The 27,085-nt window shown below is 42.8% G+C and overlaps 1 protein-coding gene across 2 annotated transcripts in view; it reads left to right on the top strand.

Annotated features, from left to right (window-relative positions):
• SRP68 (signal recognition particle 68) overlaps positions 1–26,331 on the top strand; it is a 33,940-nt gene extending 7,609 nt beyond the window's left edge. For both annotated transcript variants that reach the window (XM_058561689.1, XM_058561690.1), the window contains exons 4-16: positions 1,163–1,358; positions 2,220–2,302; positions 2,579–2,688; positions 3,247–3,329; positions 4,534–4,674; positions 14,845–14,943; positions 17,222–17,286; positions 20,188–20,344; positions 21,015–21,109; positions 22,144–22,273; positions 24,431–24,506; positions 24,957–25,009; positions 25,497–26,331. In XM_058561689.1, the coding sequence (XP_058417672.1) occupies positions 1,163–1,358; positions 2,220–2,302; positions 2,579–2,688; positions 3,247–3,329; positions 4,534–4,674; positions 14,845–14,943; positions 17,222–17,286; positions 20,188–20,344; positions 21,015–21,109; positions 22,144–22,273; positions 24,431–24,506; positions 24,957–25,009; positions 25,497–25,724 (1,516 nt within the window). In that variant the 3' untranslated portion in view covers positions 25,725–26,331. The remainder of the gene's footprint in view (positions 1–1,162; positions 1,359–2,219; positions 2,303–2,578; positions 2,689–3,246; positions 3,330–4,533; positions 4,675–14,844; positions 14,944–17,221; positions 17,287–20,187; positions 20,345–21,014; positions 21,110–22,143; positions 22,274–24,430; positions 24,507–24,956; positions 25,010–25,496) is intronic.
• Positions 26,332–27,085: the final 754 nt, after the last annotated feature.

Genomic DNA, 27,085 nt, shown 5'->3' with positions numbered 1-27,085 from the left:
GTATGTGTCCAGGACTTAGCTAGACACCGTATTGGATAGAGAAGAGTTGGGGAGGCATAGTTTCTTGAACCTCGTTAACTGTAATCTTGTTGAGAGATGTTGGTCAAGTACAAAACAGGGAATACTACATTATAGCAAGACTGCCATTTACTTAAGTGTGTCATTTACTCTTAAGAATTCTGAAATTTTGGAAGGGAGAGGTAAGCTTGTTGGTTCTTGATAGGAAAGACAGGAAGCCTGCATGGAGGAGGCTGGACCTGGAAGGATTTGTGAGAAGAAAGAACTATCTGTGTCAGGGGCAACAGCAAGCCATGGTGTCTGTGAATGCACTCTAGGAATTAAAACGCTCTGGACAGTTGTTCACTGCTGCTCAGGCAGTGAAGAGGCTGGGAGCTTGGTGTATGGAGACACAGTAAAAAAACTAGAGCATAGAGACCATGATGGGATGTAGCAGGATGTATTGATGAGATCGAGTATAAGAAGAATCTCTTAGGATAGCAAGATCCTTTATTTTGGAGAGACAAGATTAAGCTCACGTTTAGGGAAGATTAATCAAGGCAGAAGTTTAAAGAAAAATTAACCAGAATAATAATAAAGTAGCTAACTTATTTAGCACTTAGTAAGTGCCAAGCTCAGGCCTGAGTTTGTTACATGTATTACTACATGGGAGAGTGAGGCACATAAAGGTTAGTACTTTGCCCAAGGTCATACAGCTAGTGAGTGATGGCACTGAGATTCCAACCCAGACTCTAGAGCCTTCTTCTTAACCACTTCAATATATTGCCTCTTAAGGACTTGGTTTCTAACTGGGTTGGGAGGAAGGAAGTGTTGATTCAAAGATGAGCCAGATTGTGTGCCTAGACTGTCTCTGTTTGCCAAAATTTGGGAGGAGTAAGTCTAGGTTTGCCAAGTTTGAGATGGTAGCAGACTTTCCAGTGAGATATGTCTGATAGATGGTTAGAAACCTGAGGTGGAGCCTGAGTCGGGATCTGAGATACTGATTTGGGAATCATGGTTGATACTGTGAGAAGAGTAGTTCTGAGGAGGAAAGCCAAGGAGAGTAGGGAAAGGTGAAAGGCTGAAGGTTGGGGCTCAGAGTATCTGCGCCTGACGTTCCTGGCCTTTATTGTTCAGTTTGCCGGTTCTTCTCTCTCCGGTTTAGATATTTGCTTCTGGTTCTGATGGATGCCGAAAGAGCCTGGAGCTACGCCATGCAGCTCAAACAGGAAGCCAACACTGAACCCCGAAAACGGTTCCACTTGTTGTCTCGCCTGCGCAAAGCTGTGAAGCATGCAGAGGAATTGGAACGCTTATGTGAGAGCAATCGTGTGGATGCCAAGACCAAGTTAGAGGCTCAGGTTAGTGTCTTAACATCAGGTCTGCTTTACTGTGGAGATTAGAGATGTGACTTTAAAAAAATGCAGTTGAACAGAATAGAGTTTCTTATAAATTGACAGTCAGGAGAGGGAAAAACCTCATCTTGCTTTTTTAAGGTGAAGTTGGCATCTCTTGTTTTTGTTTTTGAGCTCTTGGTTTTTCCTAATTAGCTATAACTTTGTGTGTGTGTGTGCGTGCGTGCGTGTGTAAGATCAGCCCTGAGCTAACATCTGCCAGTCCTCTTTTTGCTGAGGAAGACTGGCCCTGGGCTACCATCCGTGCCCATCTTCCTGCAGTTTACATGGGACGCCATCACAGCATGGCTTGACAAGCGGTGCGTAGGTGCACGCCTGGGATCCAAACCGGCGAACCCCGGGCCGCCGCAGTGGAGCGCGCGCACTTCACCGCTTGCGCCACCGGGCCGGCCCCTAGCTCTAACTTTTAAAGAAAGCTCTGCTTCTTTTGATACAGAGATGGAAAGCTTGCATCTCATATCTGGAAATATTCACAAAGTAAGAATTCTTTTTGAAATAAATTTTTTAAAAGAGAGAGATATTGCAAGTTTATGTTCACCCTTGGTCCTTATGTTGTAGCCCAGAAGCTGGTGGTTAAGTCAAATGAAGAAAACAAATTTCCTTTATTTTGAAGTTTTCTCCTGGGAAGTAAATGAATCATAACAAATTACCTATGTGTCACATTTTATTAGTGAAATCAGTCTTTCTCTTTTAAAATCAACCTGAATATCTCTATATTCTTGATATCAAAGTAGCAAGTAGAGGAGATTGAGCTGTAACGCTGGTTCTTGGATGTTGAAGTAGTTCCTCTTTTCCCATCCCTTCCAGGCCTACACAGCTTATCTCTCAGGAATGTTGCGTTTTGAACATCAAGAATGGAAAGCTGCCATTGAGGCTTTTAACAAATGCAAGTAAGTCCTTCAATCCAAAGGCGATAGCCAGTTGTGATTATAGATGGTTAAATTCAAGCTGCACATTAACTATTGATTGTTTCTGTGAAAGTTGGTACAGTTTATTTTTTTTTCCTTTAGAAATGTTGATTATTCTCTTTCATCCTTAAAACGTGCAAGTTCTGGTAATTGGTAGCAGGGCCTCAAAGTGCAGTGTTTTGTTTTTAGCCACTGTGTTCCTTGTGAGTTTTCTTAAAATAATTCTGCTGTGAAACCTGATGTTTCTTTTCCTCACAGAACTATCTATGAGAAGCTAGCCAGTGCTTTCACAGAAGAGCAGGCTGTGCTGTACAACCAGCGTGTGGAAGAGATCTCGCCGAACATCCGCTACTGTGCATATAACATTGGTGAGCAGGGACTGAGTTGAGCATTGACAGGTGGCGTGGTGGTAGTTCATCTCAGAGATCCTAGAGAATTTATTTAACTTTCTTCCCTTTCCTTTGCATCCGTCGTTGGTGTGGGTTTTGGTTGATGAAAAAAGTAGAATTGTTGAAGTCAGCCTTGCTCAAAATCACAGAGGGCGGGCCAGCCCCGTGGCTTAGCGGTTAAGTGCGCGCACTCCGCTGCTGGCGGCCCGGGTTCAGATCCCGGGCGGGCACCGACACACTGCTTCTCCGGCCATGCTGAGGCCGCGTCCCACATACAGCAACTAGAGGATGTGCAGCTATGACATACAACTATCTACTGGGGCTTTGGGGGGGAAAAAACATTACAGAGGGCAATTCCTTTGCTTCCGTTTCCATCCTGCCATCTTCTATACTCCCCAAGAGCTTTGTAAAAGAACTTGGGATTCACTAAAACGTAGTTGTGGAGGGGCAAGAGCTCAGGGTTGAATCTAGTGGTTTTTGAGAGAACAGCCCAGACCCTTGAGGATTTTGCACTCAGTCTCTCTCTCTCTTTTTCAGGGGACCAGTCAGCTATCAATGAACTCATGCAGATGAGATTGAGGTCTGGGGGCACTGAGGGTCTCCTGGCTGAAAAATTGGAGGTAATCTAGTATGTATATTTTTGTCAAAAGTCTTTGGTTTGAAAAAGTCCAGAAAAAGAAGTAATCCATAATCTCATCACCCAATATAATTGCTATTAACATGCATGCATTTATATCTATATTTATATTTTTAACAAAACACTTTTTTCATTTAATATTTTTAAGTATGCAACTTTATTACCTCATTACATTTATTTTCTAAGCAATGTAGGCTCATAGAAAAAGTAGGAAATGCAAAAGGTGGGGGAAAAAAATAAAATCAAGTGGGTTACCACCCGAAGGTAACCACTGTTAATAATGTGATGAATCTCTTGCAGGCTTTTGTATATGTTAAAAAAAAAAAAAAAGGCATATATTTTAAAAATGGGATCTCAGTATACACTGTTTAATAACATGCTTTTTAAATATAATGTCACATGTGTTTTTTCCATTTCAATAAATACATTTCCACACCATCATCTTTCTATGGCTGCTTGGTACTCCACTGACGTCTGCTTTATTTGACCACTTCATTATTCTTGGTTGTTTAAGTGGTAAACAGTATTACTGTGAATATCTCTGTCCCCAGTTTTTGTACACAGTTGTTTCCTTAGGATAAATTCCTAAAAGTGGAATTGAATGTTTCGGAAGCTTTTGATACATATTGATAAATATCTTTAAGTTTCTACTGATTTACATTTCTGCTTGTGTATACAGATATGCTTTTTTCCTTATACCCTTACCAAAACTTAATGTTGCTCTCGTTAACCTTGTGTTATATCCTTTTAATATTTTGAGTTTCTATAAGCTAAGATATACGATACCAAGGAGGAATTTAAATTTCTATATACTATACTTTATAAAGTATAATATGTTGGTTATAGAAAGACAAAAAATAGTTTCCACGGGGGCCGGCCCGGTGGTGCAAGAGGTTAAGTGTGCACGCTCTGCTGCGGTGGCCTGTGGTTCGCCAGTTCGGATCCTGGGCGCGCACCAACACACCGCTTGGCAAGCCATGCTGTGGCGGCATCCCATGTAAAGTGGAGGAGGATATGCATGAATATTAGCCCAGGGCCAATCTTCCTCAGCAAAAAAAGAGGAGGATTGGCAGATGTTAGCACAGGGCCGATCTTCCTCACAAAAAAAAAAAATAGTTTCCACTTATTTTCACCTGGGACACTCATATCCACAGTTAAAGCCTTAATGTTTTATAACTATTTTCCAGGCATTGATCGCTCAGACTCGAGCCAAACAGGCAGCTACCATGAGTGAAGTGGAATGGAGAGGGAGGACGGTTCCAGTGAAGATTGACAAAGTGAGGATCTTTTTGTTGGGATTGGCTGATAATGAAGCAGCCATTGCCCAGGTAAGGAGGAATACCTATTACACTGTCTTCTGTGTGTGTCTGAAGTTTGTCCTTGTGTGTTTAAGGTGTAGTGTTTTGTTGGTGTTCATTTCTCACAAAACAAAAATTTATCTTAATGCCATTTGGGATTTGGTAACAGTCTCAAGATGTACCCTCTTGAATAAAATCATTTTATTTATTTATTTTTTTTAAAGATTTTATTTATTTATTTTCCCCCCCAAAGCCCCAGTAGATAGTTGTATGTCATAGCTGCACATCCTTCTAGTTGCTGTATGTGGGACGCGGCCTCAGCATGGCCAGAGAAGTGGTGCGTCGGTGCATGCCCCGGATCCGAACCCGGGCCGCCAGCAGCGGAGCACGCACACTTAACCGCTAAGCCACGGGGCCGGCCCCTAAAATCATTTTAAAAGCTGAGTTTATAGAGGAGTTATTTTGTTAGAGGGCAGAAAAATTGACAGTGACAGTCATCAACATAAAAAATTGGAACAGTAAGAGGCTGGCTCAGTGTAAAGGGTCACGTTTGGCCCAGCAGGTGGGCCAGCAGCTCAGCTATCATGTCCCTGATGTCTCTCTGACCTCTTGTCCTAACCTTCTAGCCTTAGAGAGGCCACCTCTTGTCCCTGGGCCTTTTAAGGGGAGCCTAGCTAAGCCAGAATATCTTGTTTTATGTGCAGTATATATATGTAATATTCATGCAAAGCTGTACTATTTGATGCTGCTTATTGACATAATTGTTGCCTGTATTTGTGGCTGTTAACATCCAAGTGAGTTCCAAAAGATGAGAGATCCTGGTGATCTTGGTTTGCACAAAGTAGAGAGTGATTAAGGCGCTACTTAGAGCTCCTCCTCCACATGAGATGAAGAGCATCTAAAAAAAAAAGGCCAGCCCTGGTGGCCTAGTGGTTAAGTTTGGTACACTCTGCTTCAGTGGCCCAGATTTGGTTCCCAGGCACAGACCTACAGCACTTGTCTGTGGCCATGCTATGGCAGTGGCTCACATACAAAAAAGAGGAAGGTTGGCGACAAATGTTAGCTCAGGGCAAATCTTCCTCAGCCAAAAAAAAAAAAAGACCATGCTGCGGAACACTGTTTACAGCCTCACCAGGGACCAGTGGTGTTTCATGAGACTTTACAGTAAGCAGTTGCACCTTGAATAATTTGTATGTAGGGGTCCTTTGTTAGTTGTGCTGATGAGTTGTTTTAAGCTTTTCAGTAACTTGTTCTAAAATAGCTACTTTGGGTTGGGGGCAGCTTTCTTTGTGTCTTTGTGTTACATATTGCCACTCTCATTTCCCTTTTATTTGCTTACAGGACAAGAGATTAAAACAATACCACAAAGTTGATTTTTTTTTTTCTGAGGAAAATTAGCCCTGAGCTAACATCTGTGCCAGTCTTCCTCTACTTTATATGCAGGTCACTGCCACAGCATGGCTGACAAGTGGCGTAGCTCTGTGTGTGGGATCTGAACCTGGGCCACCAAAGCTGAGCATGCCAAACTTAACCATTAGGCCGTGAGGCCGGCCCCTGACTTTTTTTCCTTAAACTAAAAGACTGAGAAACCGTTTGAGAGCGTTTCGTTGGCGCTGTTGTATGGCGGTATCTCTTCTGGACTAAGGCTCTGGTAACAACCATTTAGATTATGTGATTGGGTTAATTCTTTTGTTTTAAAGGGATACACGCTGGAAGTAAAGAACTGCCATCAGTGACAATGGTGCAGGAATTCTGGCTAGAATAGGGGTAAGGGGTGGCCTGTATGGGCAAATTAAATGGGGCTCCTTAGGAATGGGGCCACAGACATATATCAGATAAAGGACAGGAAAGCTAACATTTATTAAGTAATTTTAAAAAGTTTAGAAAATATAAATGATGTTTTTAAGAGATCAACCTTTAGTCCCACTTCCCATATACCTTCATTGATATTGCGTTGTACTGAAAAGGAGAACAGGCTGGCCCAGTGTCGTAGTGGTTAAGTGCTCGTGCTCCACTTTGGCAGCCAGGGGTTCGAGGGTTCAAATCCCGGGCACGGACCTACACACCGCTCATCAAGCCATGCTGTGGTGACATCTCATATACAAAATGAGGATAGTCACAGATGTTAGCTCAGGGCTAATCTTCCTCAGCAAAAAAGAGGAAGATTAGCAATGGATGTTAGCTCAGGGCCGATTTCCTCGCCAAAAAAAATAATAATAATAAAAATGAAAAGAGAACAGTGTATTTCCTTTTAGTCTTTTTCGTATTCATAAGAGGTGTTATGTATTTTTTTACTTGTTGTAGTTATACTGATAGCCGATTTTGTATCCTGTTTTTATTAACATGTTGTAAGGATTTTTCATGTTCTTACAAATCATTTCACAAAATTTTTTAAATACTTTGTGGTCACCTGGATGGAGACACCACAGAGATGAGCAGAGGAGAGTAATGATCCTCCTTAATGTCCTGGATACACTGCTTAATGCTTTCATGTGTTTATCTTTTTAACTCTTTGGGGTGGGTGATACTCTCATTTTACAGATAGGAAAACCAGTCTCAGACTTTATAACTTGCCCACAGCCATATACTTATAGAAAGGAGTGCTCGCATTTAAAACCATGCCCTTTTGACTCCAAAGCTCATGTTCCTTGAACTTTTCCACATATCCTGTTAGATTCATCAGGAAGACTAGTAGCAGGATCATTTTATTCAGCTTTGGTGAATAGCTAAATGTAATTTCACTTAACAAAGTACGTTAAGCAGAGTCCTGGGCCCCTGCTAAAGACTGAATGAGTAGAACCTTAATTGAAACAAATAGTCCTTGGTAGGGGAATCACCTCCAATTCAGTACATTAGTTGGAGGAGGGGACTTTCCTATATGGGAGGAGAAGGTATAGGGATGTTTTGTCTCTCTTTATACATATTTAGAGAATAAAAACCTGTTTGAGGGAGGTCTTTTTGCCTTATTCGTAAAACAGTTTAGTTTGTGCTAAATTAGACCAAGTGAAAACATTTTACAACGGCACGTGAAGCTATTGTTTTTAAAATTGAAGGTCGCTTCAGTCATGTGATGACTAGTTGAGCACCTTTTTAAAAGGATTACTCAAACTTGAGTTTCAGTATAGTTGAAGGATTGACTTCTGGATCTCCAGGTCATATAACTAGCCCTTCTAAAGCAGTTCAAGATTGGCCAAAATTTTGATGATGTTGGCAAGAAAAAACAGCGACATTATTCCACCCTTGAATAGGTAAAAAAGAAAATACTTAAAGTCAATCTCTCAACACAACGGCTGCTAGTTCAGTGTTCCCACCTTGTCTTCAGTGTGCATGTTTATGTAGTTAAATATATTCTATCTAATATCCATCTTTAATATACACAGTTAATGGTATGTGTACTTTTTAAATGCTGTTTAATCAAAGCATATCTATTATTGGACATTTTCATTCCATACAGTTTTTTTGTGTGTATGTGAGGAAGATCAGCCCTGAGCTAGCACCTGCCAATCCTCCTCTTTTTGCTGAGGAAGACTGGCCCTGGGCTAACATCCATGCCCATCTTCCTCCACTTTATATGGGACGCCGCCACAGCATGGCTTGACAAGCGGTGTGCGGGTGCACGCCCGGGATACGACCCGGTGAACCCCGGGCCACCGCCGCGGAGCGCGTGCACTTAACTGCTTGCACCACTGGGCCAGCCCCTTCCATACAGTTTTTAAGCACTATAAGCAATGATATAATGAATCTTTGTCTAGATGGATTCTTCTGTATTTTGGATTACTGTTATAGAATAAATTGCCTAAAAGGAGAATACCGTGTAGATTTAAAAATATATATTTGGCTTCTTATCTTTTTTTTTTGTGAGGAAGATCAGCCCTGAGCTAACATCTGCCAATCCTCCTCTTTTTGCTGAGGAAGACTGGCCCTGGGCTAACATCCGTGCCCATCTTCCTCCACTTTATATGGGACACCGCCACAGCATGGCTTGACAAGCAGTGCGTTGGTGCGCGCCCGGGATCGGAACCAGCGAACCCCGGGCCACCGCAGCGGAGCGCACGCACTTAACCGCTTGCGCCACCGGGCCAGCCCCTTGACTCCTTTTCTGATTGAATAAAGTTATTTAAATTAAGAATTTTCAGTCTTGATTTAATGGAGATGTTTATTTTAAAACTTTTCTTTATTATTAAGCACCTGCCAAAAAAAGTGAGGTGGAGGGAGAGCAAAAGAATCTCACTGTATTTGATAGTTTAGGTTTTTCCTCACATGCTGTGTTTTGTTACGGTATTTAAGGTCCTTATCAAGATGAAAACAGTCCTTCAATAAACAGCTCTCGGCAATATAAAAGCTCAATAATGAAGGTGATGCATTTTTGTGTTGTGGTAGCATTTTCTAAAGCTCTCCACCATCTATTTAAGCCCATTATCCTCTATATCTTACGTTGCTTCAGTTATTAAATTTAAAAACATACAAGTGCTCCTGCACTCAAGAGTCAGAGCCCTGCCCACTGGACCTGTTTTATGCAGATCCATGGAGGGTTGGTCCAAGATTTTATGTTGAGGGTAAGTCAGGATCAGTGGCCAAGGTTTCCTGCCCCAGCTGGTGCAGGCTTTCACTGCTAAATGTAGCTGCTCCTCAGTCAAATTGGGTCATTAGAAATCTAACGTAAGGCTTTTCCTGAACCAGTAAAAATTGTGATATGCAGGTACGCTAGGAATATTGTATGGGTTTTTAATTGCTGTTCCACAAGATACAATGTAGTGTTTGAAAAGTGTATGAAATCAAAGGGTTGGAAGAAACCATATGAGGACAGTTTCAGATATTTCAATTTAGAAAAATAAAGGCTTAAAGGGGGGAAGAATATTTGAAGCCTGTTAGCGTAGTGAATTACATTGATTTTTTTTTTATAATATTTGTGAACCTTTTATTTATTTATTTATTTTTTGTGAGGAAGATCAGCCCTGAGCTAACATCCATGCCAATCGTTCTCTATTTGCTGAGGAAGACTGGCCCTGGCCTAACATCTGTGCCTATCTTCCTCCGCTTTATATGGGACGCCACCACAGCATGGCTTGACAGGCGGTGCCTCGGTGCGCATGAACCCGGGCCGCCAGCAGCGGAGCACACGCTCTTAGCTGCTAGGCCACGGGGCCAGCCCCACGTTGATTAATTTTCAGTGTTAAACGATCCTTGCATATCTGGGATAACCACACTTGGTTGTGATGTATCGTACTTTTCATATATTGCTGGATTTGATTTGTTAATACTTTAGGTATTTTGCGTCTATTTTCATGAGGAATAGTGGCCTATAATTTTCTTTTCTCTTCAGGGTTTGGTATCGGGGTTATTTATATCTCATAAAATAAGTTTGGAGATGTTTATTTCTGTTTTATGAAAGAGTTTATGTAATATTGATATTTTTTTCCTTTAAATGTTTGTTATAATTCACCAGTGAAACCATTGGGCCTGGAGTTTTCTTTGTGGGAAAGGTTTTAAGATGGTTTTTGCTTGTTTTAAAGAAATATAATTTCTTTACGATTTATAGGGCTATTCAGATTTCCTGTTTCATCTTGTGTCAGTTTGGATGTGTTTTTTTTTTTAAGAAGAATTTATTAATTTCATGTAAATTGTTGAATTTATTGACATGGAGTTGATAATATATTATTGACATGAATTTATTGACATCCCTTATCGTTTTAATGTTTGTAAAATCTGTAGTGTTATCTCCTGTTAAGTGCCTCGTTAATGTGCTAGTTGTGGTGAATACAGTTATCTATGGTTTTTAAGGATCATACAGTGTGTTGGGATCACTTCTGAGTATCAGAGACCTTTAAATAATGTGGTAGATCAAACAAAATGTATATTAATCCCAGAGAATTCTGGTAAGGTTTTTACATTAAAAACAGTTAAGTTCTGGGGCTGGCCTGGTCGCGCAAGCAGTTAAGCGTGCGCGCCCTGCTGCGGCAGCCTGGGGTTCGCAAGTTCGGATCCCAGGCGCACACTGCCGCACCTCTTGTCAAGCCATGCTGTGGCGGCGTCCCATATAAAGTAGAGGAAGATGGGCACAGATGTTAGCTCAGGGCCGATCTTCCTCAGCAAAAAAAAAAAAAAAAAAAAAGAAAAAGAAAAAAGAAAAAGAGGAGGATTGGCATTGGATGTTAGCTCAGGGCTGATCTTCCTCACACACACACACAAAAATAGTTAAGTTCTAATGTCCTATATCACACATATACCAAATCAAGCCAGTAAGTAAAATAATTTAAGTATGTTGTCAAGTAAAGTTTAGTTAAATTCTTAGATGTTAGTTAAATTCTTAGATGTCTTCAAATTCTTAGATTAAATGTCTATTGAATTGAATAAACCAGGGGTTATTAAATATGAAAAATGTCCTTTGGCCGTTTGAGGTTAATCTCAAGAACCACTTGCTCCTTGGTGCCACTGTCAGATTATTTGGCTAGATATAATGTGGGCCTGACCTACCTTACCAGTTCTCATTATTATATTGAGTTGTTTTCTGCCTTGGAAACCAAGAACTATGCCTTAGAGATACAGGACTCTTAATTTCAGTGTCTCTTAGCCTAGCTGATATTGGTATTTGCCACTTTCTAGGAAGTGGAATGCAGGAATTTGGTATCCCCCAGTTTATTGCTTGCTTGTAGAGGTTGTTATGATGTTTAAATACTAAAACAGCAGTTTACTGGAAAGCACGGAAGGAAGAAATAATTCAGGGAGATAAAGTATTAGACTGAAAAGTCTGGAACTGAGAATCAGCAGCCAAAATCCAGTTGCAAAATCCTTAGTCTCTTTAGCCAAACGTTAAGTCTTCATGTCTTTAATATTGCCTTACTTTGTAATTTATTTCTATTTTACTTTATTAATACTTGATCACACCTGAATTGTCACTGTGGTTGCATTGTGAGGGTGGTGTTAGGCACCTCTTTTTGTGAGGGAGAGCAGGTTTAAAATGTCTGCAGGTTTCATGATTCTTATCCTCAAGTTATGGTTAATATTTTGATATTTGAGTGGAAGGGAGACTGTTTATCCTTTTCTTTGAAGAAAAATCTATTCTTCAGTGAGGTTTGTATCCTTCTTTACTAGATTCCCTGTGTATTTTCCTAGACCTCAGTGGGCCGATTGAGGCTTGGTTCCCATCTCATTGGTTCTCCTACGGGTGTGGTGGAGAATGTGGTCCGACTTGCCTTGTCTGTCTCTCATTTACACCACCGCCTTCCAGCAGTTTTTGTAAACAAGTGAAAGCAATCTGGGAACTCTGTTTTTCATAACAGGGGGTCTCTACCTCAGGACCTACGGAGCTGGTTTTCCTCTGTACCAGTCAGCCTTGAGACATGGCTTGAGGCTGTAGAAAAGCACATCCTGGAGTGTTTGAAGTGCTATAAAAAATGATCTAGAATTTCTTTATTTATTCTTTAGGACTGAGTAACACATTGCTTCTGGGCTTAAGAATTCTCTGTGTCATAGGCACACCTGGGGAAAAGGTCCAGGCAGACCACAAATCCTTCTGCAGGGAGTTTGCCCTTGTGTGGAGGAGCACATCCTTGTTGGCTCAGTGGCAGACTCAGGAGGTCTGCACGTCGACACTGAGGAATCCTGCCGTTACATACAGAGAGGTGTTTCTTGTTCCATTGTCTCTTGAGGATTATCTTAGTCTCCAAGATAAGTTTATAGAATAAGAGTGTAAGAAGCAAAATGGGTTTCAGGCTTCCTGTTTGGAGCCATTTTGCCCGGCCCAGGGCACATCACAGAAGCTCTATTCCAGAGATGAGTGCTCTTGGAGTTGCTGTGCAGTGTGGGCATCATAAAAAAAAAACACAGCTCACTGAAGTCCTCCCCTTCAGATAGGCTTTTTCCTTCATTGTGGTTTAGGATTTTGGTAAAATTCCCAGTGGAACTTAGAATTTTGCAGGAGCAGTGGGAAAGTCTGCTTATGTTCAGCACCTTGATGCAGACATTTCCTTAATCAAAGGGAACATACCTGGCAGTAAAGAGGTTTGGCATTTTAGCATCATTTTATGTTTTTCATTTGAGTTATATCCTCCCTACAGGAAAGGAGACAGATCCTGTGTAGCTGGTAAAACCAAGTTTACTCTTTTCTTACTTATATACCCATTGCCCCAACTGCTGAACCCCACCCATCTTAAAAAGGGCCCTAACCGCTAAACCCCACCCGTCTTAAAAAGGGTGTTGGTGGCATATTTGTTGGATTGCATGGTATCAAAACTGATGCAGGAGTTCATCCTGCCTGCTAATGATGTGGCCCTGGTGTATGTGTTTCGTTGGTGCCAAGTCTAATCACGTATCTTATTCCAGTTGTTAACTATTATACAGCTGCCTCATTCCACAGGATTAGTACTTTGAAAAACTTGGCCAGTGAGTTTGATTAAATGAGTATAAAGAATCTTGTTAACTTGAGGTACTTAACAGTGGTTTGTATGAAATGTGTTTCTCTAGATCTCTACTGTCCAGTACGGTAGCCACTTAAACACATACGACTATTTAAATTTAATTAAAATTTCGAGTACACAGTTGCCACATGTAGCTAATGACTACTGTATTGGACAGTGCAGATACAGAGTATTTCCATCATTGCAGAAAATTCTTTTTTTTTTTTTGTGAGGAAGATCAGCCCTGAGCTAACATCCGTGCTAATCCTCCTCTTTTTGCTGAGGAAGACCGGCTCTGAGCTAAAATCTATTGCCAGTCCTCCTCCTTTTTTTTTTCCCCCAAAGTCCCAGTAGATAGTTGTATGTCATAGTTATACATCCTTCTAGTTGCTGTATGTGGGACGCGACCTCAGCATGGCCGGAGAAGCGGTGCGTTGGTGCGCACCCGGGATCCGAACCCGGGCTGCCAGTAGCGGAGCGCGCACACTTAACCGCTAAGCCACGGGGCCGGCCCACAGAAAATTCTATTGGATAGTGCTGCTCTAGGTTTCAGTGAGTTAATGGTGGCCATGCTTGTCTTTATAGATTTATAGAATGACTGTGCCCCCGATTTGTTCCTAAGTTAGTGAACAACAGGAAAGTCAAGTAACTTATAAATAGAAAAGTATGTTTGATTTATATTGTGTAATTTACAAGGAAGTTTTTGCACACTGGGAACTAGGGAAAACATAAGAGTTCTTAAGAGAAGAAAAGATTTTTCTTTAAGCCCCTACCAACCACCTCTTAAAGGAGTGGGCACTACTGGGTTTTCTTTTGGGCTTTCTTAGAGGTCAGTGGAATGTCAAGAGATCAGATTGGACGTTAGTTTCTGTGGAAAGTCAAATATAATAATGGAATGTTGATGTTTTAATGTCACAGTGGGTCTGCCAGTAACACAAGTTCATCTCCTTTCTGCCTTTCATCCATTCCCACCTGCTCAGTCAGATTCTTTAGAATGATAATGTGGTTTGGCAGGTATTCAGTTAATGAATCACTTTTTCTCTTATCCCAGCTGGTTAGCAGAGGGGTGACGCCCTGTACTTGTACAAAGACTGTCATCAAGTGCTGTCAGCCTTGTCTGCCCAAAAAATGTCCTCAGTGTGGCCATATGGAATATTCGAGTGCAGAATTTCTGTGGTGAAGAAAACTGCATATGATATTTAGGAGAAATCTGTTTTTGATTAGGTATTGATTAGTAATGTTGCTCACTTGCTTGGACCTAAAAGAAATTTTGTATCTTCAAGTCTATTGGGTATATATGTAAGGGTAATTCTGCTCACATACAGAGGAGTTTAATAAGACAGTTTGCTCTGGAGGGAAAAAGGAAAAGAAACTTCTGGTGGCTGTGCTTCAGTGAGGCAACAGTGCCCCAAATCTAGTCTGTAAGGCCCCTCTAGGGATGCCAGGTGTAGGTCCTGAGCAGAGGTAGAAGGGTGGAGGAAAGTAGCAGAAAGTTCTATGAGGAAAAAATTTCAAGCATCTTTTGTCTGACAGTTTCAGATCAGTTATACGGATACTTTTTCAGTATGTTCACTTTATATATATATAATTCCCATTTCCATACGACTAGTGAATAAGACACTAAGAAAAATCTTATATGGTGGAAAATATAACAATTGAATGATCTCTGATTGGGGGCGTTTTTTATTGGATATGTGTGTTCTTGTGTAGTGGGGGAAGTCAAAGCACTGTTATGCCCTCCTGCCATCAGAATACCGTAACTCACTCAAAAGAAAATCTGTTAGTACATTCTGCCTTTGTTTAGGCTGACAGTGAAGAAACAAAGGAGCGTCTGTTTGAATCCATGCTCAGCGAGTGTCGGGACGCTATCCAGGCCGTTCGGGAAGAGCTCAGGCCGGATCAGGTAGGACCATCAGCTGAGCCACTGGCTCTTGCTCTGGGCTGAGGTCCTCCTCAGTCTGTGTGTCTCATTCTCAGGTGGGGTCCCAGTGCTCTGAGTGCATTCACTCTTAGCCACTGTATTTTTTAGGTGTGGTGATTGGCTAACAAACAACAAAAGCCTCTGGCCGCCATCAGGTTGAGAAATTCTTTTCTCTCTGTCCTGTTCCTCCTAATGGTTTCCTGTTAAGCCTTTGGTCTTAAATTCATATCTCCGGGTGGACTTCTCCGGTGCTCCCTTTTTCTAATAATATCACTGTGATTCATTCAGGCATCTAGGCTGAAAACCTCAGAACCATTTTTTTCTCTTTATTCCGTCACCAAAAACCCTATTTATTCTCTCTTTGTAATTGCTTTCGCTGCTTGTCCATTCCTCCTGTTTCTAATCAGCCTTTTTTCTTATGCCTAGACTACTGCAAAGGTCTCCTGATTGCTTTTCCTATCTTGGTCTCAGTTCAGTTCTCCAGGCCTTTCTTGGCAGAAACAAATTCAGTCTTTCTAGATCCCATCTCACTGTCTAATTATGAAAAGCTCAGTGATTCCCCTAGGTCTAGAGCAGTGGTCTCCCAACTTTTATAATAATGTACCCTGTAAGTAAAATTGACCATGCACCTCTGGTATGTTTATTTGTAAATAATATACCTTATTATTCAACTGATTTGTAATATAGAAAATGCATTAAAATAAAGTTTTTAGAAATGAGATAAATATAAATAGAAGTTCTAGTTTTCTTCTTATACCCACACTCTTTGGGCTGTGTGCACCCTACTTTAGAGACCACTGGTCTAGCAAATACAGTTCAGACTCCTTGAGCTGGTGTACAAGCCTTCCCCCGTCTGTTTCCAGCCTCCATTTCCAGCGTTGTACTTCACTGCTTCCCTCTGAGGCCTCTGCTTCAAGCTGTTGTACTCACTGTCTTAATATGCCTGTCCCACCTCAGTGCATTCCTCACACTGTTCTCCTTGCCCTCCTCACACCTGGTTTATCCTTCTTCTTCCTTTTCACCAGTCCAAATCCCACCTGTTTTTTGAGATCCAGCTCATAGCTCACCATCTCTGAGAAGCCTGCCTACACCATCATATTTTGTGTGTTGTTTTATATTTACTTTTTCATTATATTTTCCTCAAGATTATAAGCATCTTAAAAGCAACTATATATTTTTTTCAGCATCTGCCACAGAACCTTGAGTATAAAATGTTCAATAAATATTTGTTAGGCTGTAGTCACCTGTTTCCTTTTCCCATTAAGCTGCCTTTGTTTATTACACTTCCCTTCATCCACTTAACAGGTACATACAGGGCCCCAGCCTCCATCATTCACCTGGAATTCACAGCAGTCAGGGGACATCTCACAGAATGAAATGAATATGGTGATACCAACATGTATTAGTTTCTTATTGCTGCTGTAATATTACTACAAACTTAGTGGCTTAAAACTACACAAATTTATTATCTTACAGCTCTATAGGCTGGAAGTCTAAAAGGGGTTTTCAGGGCTGCATTCCTTGCAGCCTTGGAAGCTCTAGGAGAACCTAGAGGAGAATCCATTTCCAAATTCCAGAGAATGCATTTTCCGGCTTCTAGAGGCCACCTACATTTCTTGGCTTATGGCTCCTTCGTCTTCAAAGCCAGCAGCATAGCATCTTCTCTCCTCTCTGACCTCTGCTTCAGTCCCAATATCTTCTCTATATCACTGACTCTCCTGCCTCTTTCTTATAAGGAGCCTGTGATTACGTTGGGCCCACCTGGATAATCCAGGCTAATCAGAAGATCCTTAATTCATCACATCTGCAGGGTCTCTTTTACTGTGTAAGGTAACATCTTCACAGGTTCCAGCGTTAGGATATGGACATCTTCGGGGGCCATTATTCAGCCAACCATAAAACACAGGAGCTGACAGCACAAAGAGTTGAACTTGGATCTAGCAAACCTGATAATGGAGCCATGGACTGTGGAATGTCTGCTGTTTGTGCTTCGGGTCAGGACACTGGGAGCAGTGGTCAGGAAGCCTTATTGGCCATTACTCTGAATTCTCTTACTCGAGTCCAGTTTTTAGATGCCAGTGGCAACTGAGTGACCCTGTTGCTGGAAGATGTCCAGTAGATCTTTGATATTTGAGGACCCTAACTTACTAGAGTCTGTGCCTGTGTTCCAGGGCACTTTGGGGACCACACCACTGAATGAGGTGGTCAGAGCCAAGGATGGGATCAGCTGTTTTATCTTTACCTTTTTCACTTTCTGCAGAAACAGAGAGATTACACCCTTGAAGGGGAGTCGGGGAAGGTATCTAATCTTCAATACCTGCACAGGTAAGCGTTGTAATTTTTTTACTTTTTAACATTGTGAAATACATCATTAGAAAAAAAAAGTATAATGTTGGTGTATGTTTTAATTTATAATTTAATATATATTAAATAATACTAATGTATCTTTGTACATATCATATAAGAGTATATATACTGCATTTGTGTATTATTCTAATATATATGTAATTTGAAATTTGTATGCAGCTTAGGAACTGGAATACCACCATTAGCATTGCAGCTCCCTAGGGCCCCACCTCGTTGATTCCTGCCCCTCTTCTACAGCTAATCACTCCTTCCTGTGCCAAGCTCCTAAAGTTCTCCTCCTCTGTGTTCTGAATGTTTTACGCTGTCCCTTTCACATTTAAGTTCAATTTCAACTCAAGTTTAATTCCAGTGGAGTTTATTTGTGAGTCAGGAAAGGATCTGCTTCACCTTTTCCAGGAGGATAATAGACTGTTCCAGTACAGTGTATTGGCTGCTCCGTCCTTTCCCTACTGATCTGCAGTGTCATCTCCGGCAGGCATACATCCCATTTTCTCCTTGCATGCTCTTTTTCTGGACTCTCTTTTGCTTCACTGATTTGTTTGTCTGTACTTACACCAGCCCGTACAGTGAATTACTAGAAGTTTACAGTAAGTCTTGATGTCTGATAGAGCAAGTTCCCCCCACTAGGTTTTTCCTCAGGCATCTCTTGACTGTTTTTGTCCCTTTGCTCTTTCATATACATTTTGAAATTACCTTTTCAAGTTTAATTTTTTTAAAAGGTGGATTATTTTTTTCACAGAAGAAAGGAAGAAGGAAGAGTAACCTATTTGGAACTTCCTAGGGAGAAATAAAATTACTTGGGAAAACTCCACTTCTTATCAGATTCTTTTCTCCATATGACCTTGAAATTTTAATTTCTTAGTTACTGCTTGTAACTTTTTAGTGAACCTGGCAATATTTTCAGCCATTCCCCTGCCCTCTCCCTTCTTTATAAAAATAAAAACCACAAAAACTCCTCTCCTTACCTTAATCTCCATTCTTAGGGAATTGGTATTACAGGAATGTCAAACTGACTGCCAGATGACTCAGATGCGTGAAATATCGAGCAAGAATGGCCCTTAGATGTCCTGTATTTCAACAACCCTATGAGAAAGATGAGGCTCCAGGAGGTTAAGGGAGGTGTTTGTAGTTAATAGCCTCAAAGAGTTAGTCAGGAGTTGATCCAGCTTCCTAACCTTGAAAAGACCCTGAGAGCTTCAACAAGGCTCAGGACACTTTCAAATCGTGAAGGCTTCCTGACCTTGGATCTGTTCTCCCACCTTCAGTCTAGCTAGTATGAGGATCATGGATTTCAATTAGGATTTGAAGGCCAACTTTGGGGTAAATTGAAGTTAGGAATCAGGTAGCTCTTGCATTTTAATAAAACTTTGTAAAGATGTATCTGAATTCCTGTGCCAATGTGAGTAATGATTACTTCGTTTGAAGAGTCTGATTTTTTCTGCAAAGCTTTAGGAAAATCCGTCTTATGGCCTTCTCTCCCATTTCTCAGAAGCAGGCACTTTTAATTCTTTTAACAAATTCTTTTGGTATTTATCTCGGTGTCTCTAAATGACACCAAGTGTGTATGTTGCTACTTCTCGATTTGGGGATTTAGGCCTTTTGTGCCACTTTCCACTGTTGTCCTCTCTCAGCTGTTACTCCCACTCTACCATCCTACTCTTATATAAGCTTTCTCATTTCTGTTGCCATTTTAATTTTAAGAGCATGTTTGTGTTCTTTGAATTTTATTTTTTAAATATAGCATCTACTTCTAATTTCACTACCACAAAGTCTCCCCTTATCTTTCTGAGGTTGTTAATAGTAGTTTTCTGAAGTTTTCTTCTCCCTGCAAAGTCTAGTCATTGCAAGTTGCTTTTTTTCCCCTCTCAGTTTTGGCCTCTTCTGTCTTGTTAGATGTTTTCCTTAAATGTCTGGCCATCCTTATTCATCCACTCCTGTTAAAGAATGTGGCTTGTTTGGTGGGAGCTCTGCACACATATGTGGAGCTCATCATCTATGGGCTTCCCTAAAGGACCCTGACTCCAGAAACTTGATGAGTTTTTTTCTTGGGCTGGTCAGATCCCCAGAATACACCAGGCTGCTCTTGTTCTGGAAGCTCAGTAGGAGAAGGTGGCTAGGTCAGCACTCAGAACTTGACAGTCCCTTAATCCCCGTGTTCATTATGGAGCCCTTGACCTCAGCTATGCCTGTGTCCCCTGTCCCCAGCCTGTATCCTCTCCCAGGGATGCTCCAGCCTTCTGCCAGAGTAGGATGGGGATCTGGAGGCCTAAACACTTCTTAAACAGACTTTTAAATAGTTAGCATGTTTTTATCCCCACATATTAAAGAGACTTTGCAGGTGGTACAGTTCAAACAAGCAGGCATCATGCATAGTCTCCAGTATATACATGTTTGATAAGCGTAACTATCCAAAGAGACTGTCCTTCAGTATTTTCTGAGAAGAGAAGGCCATCAGATGAGTAGAGCAGCTGTCACGTGAACATGCTGTCCTTACAGTGTGGGCCCGGCAGTTAACTAGTCCTTGTTCCGGGAACTAGCTTTCCATCCATGGATCATCCTAAGGACTAGCAGTCCTCTGAAATTCATAGCTCTGTGGCTCTTAAAAAGAAACAGGATGTAATTCAAGCTAAAGCCAGATTTTGTCATAAGATCTCATGCTGGTCTCCTGCACATTTGCCACTGAACAGCAGCCAGAACTGAGGGCCCCTTGAGCTGGAGGCCCATGCCAAATGGCCCTGGTGCACGATATGCTCTCACCCCCACACTTCCCCTAGGTCAGTCCCAACCTGTGGTCCACTGCTCTTCTCAGAACGTCAGCTTCCCTGAGCATAACCTGAGCTGACATGTGGTACATTCCAGCTACCTGACTTACATCAAGCTGTCAACGGCAATCAAGCGTAATGAGAACATGGCTAAAGGTCTGCAGAAGGCTCTGCTGCAGCAGCAGCCAGAAGATGACGGCAAGCGCTCCCCCCGGCCCCAGGACCTGATCCGGCTCTATGACATCATTCTACAGGTGACCCTTGGGGTTGGGAAAGCAAAGGCCTGTCCTCTGCATGTGTGGGACACAAAGTGACAGCTCTGCTTAGCAAAAAGGCTGTGACAACCAGGAGCTGCTAGTGTCTTGGTAAAACAGAGAGGTCTTGTTCTTGTACTAGTTGAGCATTCTGTGAGCCCACTGTTCAGATGTGTGGGTGTGTAGAGACTAGTAAGCCCATAGGTATTCACTGAGTCCTTCATCTGCGTATGAGACTCTCCCACATGCTGTGGGGCATCTTGAGACCTGAGGCCACCCTGTCTCAGCCCACTGGGAGTTGATCAGTGAGTAAGATTGTGAGACACGTGCACACAAACTGAGAGTCTGTCTAGAGGTCAGACGAGTGGGCCACTCTGAAGTGAAAGTTCAGAGCCAGAGAGATACCCTCTAGCTGAGGTGGTTCAAGAAGTCTCTGAAGGAGGTGAGATGTGAGCTGAGTCATAAAGGACAAATAAGCGTTCAGTATCAGAGAGGGAGTTAGAGGTGACACCAGGTGTGGCTCCTGCCAAGTCATTCATCACAGACTTTTTCCCATTTTTTCAAGCCAAGGCTCTTCTTTTCACCCTTGTCTGTTCTTGCAAAGTCTTCTGTCAAAAACTCAGTCTGAGGCCTCCTGTTCATGAGTTTTCTTATTGCATTTATTGTGCAGAATCTGGTGGAATTGCTCCAGCTTCCTGGCTTAGAGGAGGACAAAGCCTTCCAGAAAGAGATAGGCCTCAAGACCCTGGTGTACAAGGCTTACAGGTAAGGTTCTGTGGGGCAGACGGGCTCTCCTCTGCTGCCCGGTGGGTCTGTAAGCCTTGGGAGCATGTTGTGTACCCCAGAAGATTGGGTTGCTGCCTCTATGGATAGCTTGCTCATGATCAGAAATGGTCCACTCAGTGTATTCAAGGGAGAGCTCTGTTAAAAGTTGTGACTGGGCGTTTCCGGTATACCTTGTTTGCTCTTTGGATAGGTTGGGAGAGCACACACATTAAATGTCTTCTCCCTCCTCTTCCCTCCCTCCTTCCAGAGGAAAGGGACAAGTGTTGGAAAAGGTATTAACTAGCAGAACCAGAGCTGAACCTGAACTGAATTGGGAGAAAGCTAAACCTGTCTATTTTGTAAAGGAATCATGTTATTTATAACTTGGAAGTGGGCTGTGTAGCAAAATGTGGATCTAGACAAAATGGGAAAGTAGAACCGTGTGTGTTTTTGCCCTACTTTTCCAACCCTCACACCCCAGCGCTTTCTGGCTTTCCAGGGTGTCCTGTCTTCACTAACGTTGCTCCCTCCTCCCTGCTCCTGTGGACCCTTCTGTCCTGTCAAGGGCCAGCAGTGCTCAGGCTCTGTTGATCCCCGTGGAGTAGTGCCCATTAAGAAGTGATTTCTCAGATTTGGTTTTTGAAAAAAGGATAAGCAGAGATGAACGATGGTGACGTGGATGTGTGGGCAGTGGTGGGTGGGATTTGTATTTGAGCCGAGCGACATTCCTCCTTCCTGCCTGTCCCCAGCTTTCTTCATGCGCCTTTTGGGAACTGCCCCTTCTTTGCAGAGTCAGCCAGTAAGTAAAAGACAGTGGGTCAGTGTTGGAACTACATTGTCATCTCTGATTGCAGGCAGAGTCTGCAGGTTAGCCTGGCAAACCTGGTCATTGAATGTTGAAGTTGCCCATGCAGTGATCCTGAGCCTAAGAAACCTGTTTCCAAATTTAAAATTTAGCCTAAACTGCAAAGAAAGCCTTGATCTTGGGTAATTGTTGCTTGAGAGTACTCTGGCTCTTTTCCCTTCTCCATCAGGTGTTTTTTCATTGCTCAGTCCTATGTGTTGGTGAAGAAGTGGAGCGAAGCCCTGGTCCTGTATGACAGAGTCCTGAAATATGCAAATGAAGTAAATTCTGATGCTGGAGCCTTCAGGAACAGCTTAAAGGTGAGTTGTTGGCCTCTCCTTGTTTCCAAGCCCTGAGAGGTTGTGTAGTAAGGCTCTGGAGGGACTGTGGCTCCTTCTGAAGTTGGTCTTGCCTGGTTGGCCATGGGACATGGTGTGTCCCTGAGTGCCTGGGAGCTGCAGGCTGTATAACTCATGGCAGCATTCCAGGCCAGAGGAGGACTTAGGTACTAAGCCTCTTTTAACCATTCTACTGGTTAAAAAACCCTGAAGTACGGGGCCAGCTGGTGGCATAGTGGTTAAGTTCGTATGCTCTGCTTCAGCGGCCCGGGGTTCACAGGTTTGGATCCCAGGCATGGACGTACGAATCGCTCATCAAGCCATGCTGTGGCAGGCGTCCCACATATAAAGTAGAGGAAAATGGGCATGGATGTTAGCCCAGGGCCAATCTTCCTCAGCAAAAAAGAGGAGGATTGACAACAGATGTTAGCTCAGGGCTAATCTTCCTCACCAAAAAAACACCCTGAAGTTCTGTTCTCAGACTCAGCTACATGTTGGAATCGCCTGGGAAGATTTTTTTTTTTTTTTTTTTTTTTTTTGAACAAAAGAAATTTATTTTCTCACAATCCTGGAGTCTGGAAGTCCAAGATCAAGGAGTTAACAGGTTTGGTTTCTCCTGAAGTCTGTCTCCTCATCTTGTAGATGGCTACCTTCTCACCATGTCCTCACATGGTCTACGCCTGGGAAGATTTTTAAAGGTGCATGTCTGGGTCCTCCCCCCAGAGATTCTGGTTCTAATTGGTATGGGGTCTAGAAAGGGCATTGGGGTTTTTTAAAGCCCCTCAATGATTCTAATATGCAGCAAAGTTGAGAACCACTGCTGCAGCCTTTCCACACAGTGTGTCTGGACCAGCAGCAGCAGCATTTGGGAGTTTGCTAGAAATGCAGACTCTCAGGCCCCACCCCAGGCCTACTGAGTCAAAATCTGCATTTTAGCAAGACCCCCAGGCAATTTGGGTATACATCAAAGCTTACATGCTGATCTAAAGTACTTGGTGGTTTGATTCATTTTACTGATTGTCAAATGGGAGCTAGCTTTTTAAGCTTATGGGCTGCTGTGACGATGTAGAGATTCTTAAAGCGCTGGCTGGTCCAAAGAATCCGTGTATATTTTACTAGTGGAGACTGTTTAGAAAAGCGCACTAAGGTTACTTTTATTAACGTAGTCACAGGACGGTGTGTGAGAGCTGCTGCTGTTGGATTGAGCTCTTCCCATTTGCTTGGAACAGCACTGGGCTCTGGGTGAAGGATAAACCTGGTTTCTGCCTTCAGAGAGCTTGTGGTTTTGTCGCAGCCACAAGACTTGCATGAGGAGCCCATCTGTGAATACAAAGAAGGAAGAGGTCCTGGAGCAAAGGCAGAGAGAGAGGAAGGAGTAGATGCGTGTGGGCGGAGGGTGGGTGCCCAGTGTGGCAGCAGCAGCATGGTGGGGTGTCGTCAAGATGTGGCAGCAACCCACTGTGGATGGTTCATCTCAGGAGAGAAGAGAGAGGTGGTTTACAAATGCCCCTCCCACCTCATGTGCTGGATGATTTCGGGGAACAGTGTCAGGGAATAGAGGCGTGAGGGATTCAGCAGTATCCAGATCTTATCAGATCATTCCAAATTTTGCCAAGTAAGAGACTGGGGCAAGAGAGTGGCATTGCCCTGTAGAGTGGGTGGGACACGGTGGGTAAGGGCTTAGGCCCTTGAGGCAGACGGCCTGGTTCTGACTCCCAGCCCTGCAGCCACTGGGAGTGTGACAGGGCACGTTATTTGGCTCTCTGTGCTTCAGTCTTCTCGTCTGTAAAACGGGCATACAGACAACCTCAGGATTACCATGAAGATGGAATTAGCAATTAGTGGGCTGCTTAGAACAATGTCTGGCACGTAACGCATTTAGTGTATGATAAATTTATTTATTAATATTATCATTATCATCATTACTATCTAAAGGCATTATTCCTTAAGCCATGGCATAGCTTTTCCCATTTGAAACAGGCTAGTTTTTTTGTTTGTTTTTTTAATAGGGAGAACTGTTTAAAAAGTCTAAAATCCTATGAAAATACCAGTGGGATTGCTTAACTCAATCAGGTTAGTTTGGTGTGCTTCTCTGATCTGGCCCTAGCTCATGAGTACACGTTTTCTAAATCGTTACAGGACCTGCCTGACGTGCAAGAGCTCATCACGCAAGTGAGGTCGGAAAAGTGCTCGCTGCAGGCAGCGGCCATCCTTGGTGAGCCATCTGCTGTGTTTTGCTGCCTGTATTCCCAAACTTCACTTCTATTCCTCTTCTCTTCCCCCCGCCCCCAACACTACTGTTTTAAGATTGAAAGGGGTTGTTTTGATTAATCTGTAACATTTTTATTTTTCCCTACCATTACTTCTGCCACATTAAGGCATCAAATTGTGTAGAAGAACTTAGATACTGTACTGTCCCTTCTCCCTAGTAGTATCTTCCATACAACTGTGCTAGCTTCCCTGGGCTGACAGCATTGGGTCTGGGGTTTACTGTCTGTTTATCTGCACTACATCTCAGCAGAGTTTGGACCCAGGAAGGAGAGGGCTAACTTCCCGACATGTTGGCTACCTTTGCTCTAGGGATTTAGAACCCATACTTGTGATGGGTGTCATTCGTGTAGTGTATTCAGTTCCTGTTCTTACTGAATCCCTGTGAAATTTTCAGATGCAAGTGACTCCCACCAGACAGAGACTTCCTCCCAAGTCAAGGACAATAAGGTAAGTCTGGGCTGTGGCTGTTGAGGAATAAAGAGTAGGACTCACAACTCACTAGGCGTGTGTACTCATTTGTAGAACAGAAGATCCTTAATTTCTAAGGAAATACCATACTTCCCTCCCTTCTTTTACTCAGACCTGAAAGCTGCCTGTATAAGGTTTGTTAGGTGTCATCTAGATGACAACTAAGGTCCCAAATAAGGAGGTTAGGAACCTGTTGCTGTACAGAGTAGCATGCCTGGCTAGGAGCTCTGACATGACGTCTGACAGGCCTGTATCCCACTCCCAGCCCACCCACCTCTTAACCTCTCTAGGTTTCAGCAACTCTCAACTATAAAATGGGGGCATGATGGCAACCTCGTCATAGGAGATTTGTGGGATTGAGTGAGATAGCACATGTAGGCTCTGAACCAGGCACTCAGCGTGTGGTGCATATTCCACTGATGGTCTGTGATTAATGCCTGGGTTCCTCCCTTTGATTGACTTGCAGCCTCTGGTTGAACGGTTTGAGACATTCTGCCTGGACCCTTCCCTTGTCACCAAGCAAGCCAACCTCGTGCACTTCCCACCGGGATTCCAGCCCATCCCTTGCAAGCCTTTGTTCTTTGACCTGGCCCTCAACCATGTGGCTTTCCCACCCCTTGAGGACAAGTTGGAGCAGAAGACCAAGAGTGGCCTCACTGGATACATCAAGGGCATCTTTGGATTCAGGAGCTAACCAGGCTCTTCCTTGGGGGCATGGGGAGATTCTGACTCGTAGTCTGTATTGTGAGAAAACCCCAGCAAGTTCCATGATATTAAATCCAGGTCTACATTGGCTCGGGGCGGGAATGTAACATCCTCAGCCCTGCGTCTTTACGTCTTGTGTGTTTGTGCACTTACATTCTTAACCAGTGTGCTAGAATGGCACCCTGTCATCTTCTGGTAGATGTGTGCGGGGTCCCTTTGTCCGTACCTCCTGGGGGAGGGGCCACTGCCATCTGGTCCTGTGTGAACCGTGACTGATTACCTTTGGTCAGTAGTGTGTTCAGGGCTCCACACCAGGCACGGACGGAGGCTCGGAATGTTTTTCGTGTTTCTTCAGTACCATGGATTTACAATGAACTCTTCCTTGCTGCGAGCATCCAGAATCCCTTGAAAAGTTTGTCCGTCACTAGGAAACATTGGCAACGTCACGCCAGAATTACAGTCAGCCTTATTCCCCTTCACCTCCAAGTGAAAGTTAAGAAGTTTCAGAACAAGCAAAGAGCTCTATTTTTAGAAGAAATATGTTACACTCAGAAATGATGAAAACAAATCTTATATTAAAAGGCAAAGATGCTGGAGACTCTGCCCATTTTTTACATGCCCTCAGTCATCTGGTCCCAGTTCTCTCCTCAGGGACCTTGTTACACGATCCTGTCATGTCAGGTGTATCCTGAATTCTTGGCAGTGCGGGTATGTCTGAAGCCAAATAAGGGAGTGTTAGAGGTGCTGTTTCTAAAGAGTTCCCAGTCTGTAATTTTTAGATACCATTATATTTTAATCAATTTTCTTCCTTACCCCTTTATTTTTTCCTTAGTTGCCCTTTTTTATTTCTATTATAGCATCAATAATAAGTCACAAAAGCAATGTAAGAAAGCAAGGAATAAAAGTGATTTAAACATGAGATGTACCTGAAACCTCTGAATCCCTTTGGAAATGGAAACTCACTTGTCCCATAGGAAAGAGAATCCACCATGGGAGATGTTGGCTTAAGTGCAGTTCAGACATGGAACCAACTAGAGTGGCTTGAAGAGAAGGTTGAATGGTTAAGGATCTGAGAACATTATTTCAAGATGGAATCTTGCTGTGGGCACGGTGGTGCCTGTTGTTTTCCCAATGAATTGCAGAAAGGGATTGCCAGAAGTTAGAAGAGGATGGTGGGAAGACAAATCAGACTTCTTAGTTAGAATTGAATATTGTCAGGGACTGTCAAGATAGACATGTGATCTCTTCCTCTTCCTCCCCTAGGATTTGCTTTGGGTGAAAGAGTCTCAGGAAGCTGATTTTTTTTTTTTAATTAAAAGTTTCATCATCTATGTGATATAATTTAGAGGT

Source organism: Diceros bicornis, chromosome 18 (assembly GCF_020826845.1).
Source record: "Diceros bicornis minor isolate mBicDic1 chromosome 18, mDicBic1.mat.cur, whole genome shotgun sequence".
Lineage (NCBI taxonomy): Eukaryota > Metazoa > Chordata > Mammalia > Perissodactyla > Rhinocerotidae > Diceros > Diceros bicornis.
Note: the sequence above shows the minus strand (reverse complement) of the source record. Positions and strands in the feature narration are given on the sequence as shown.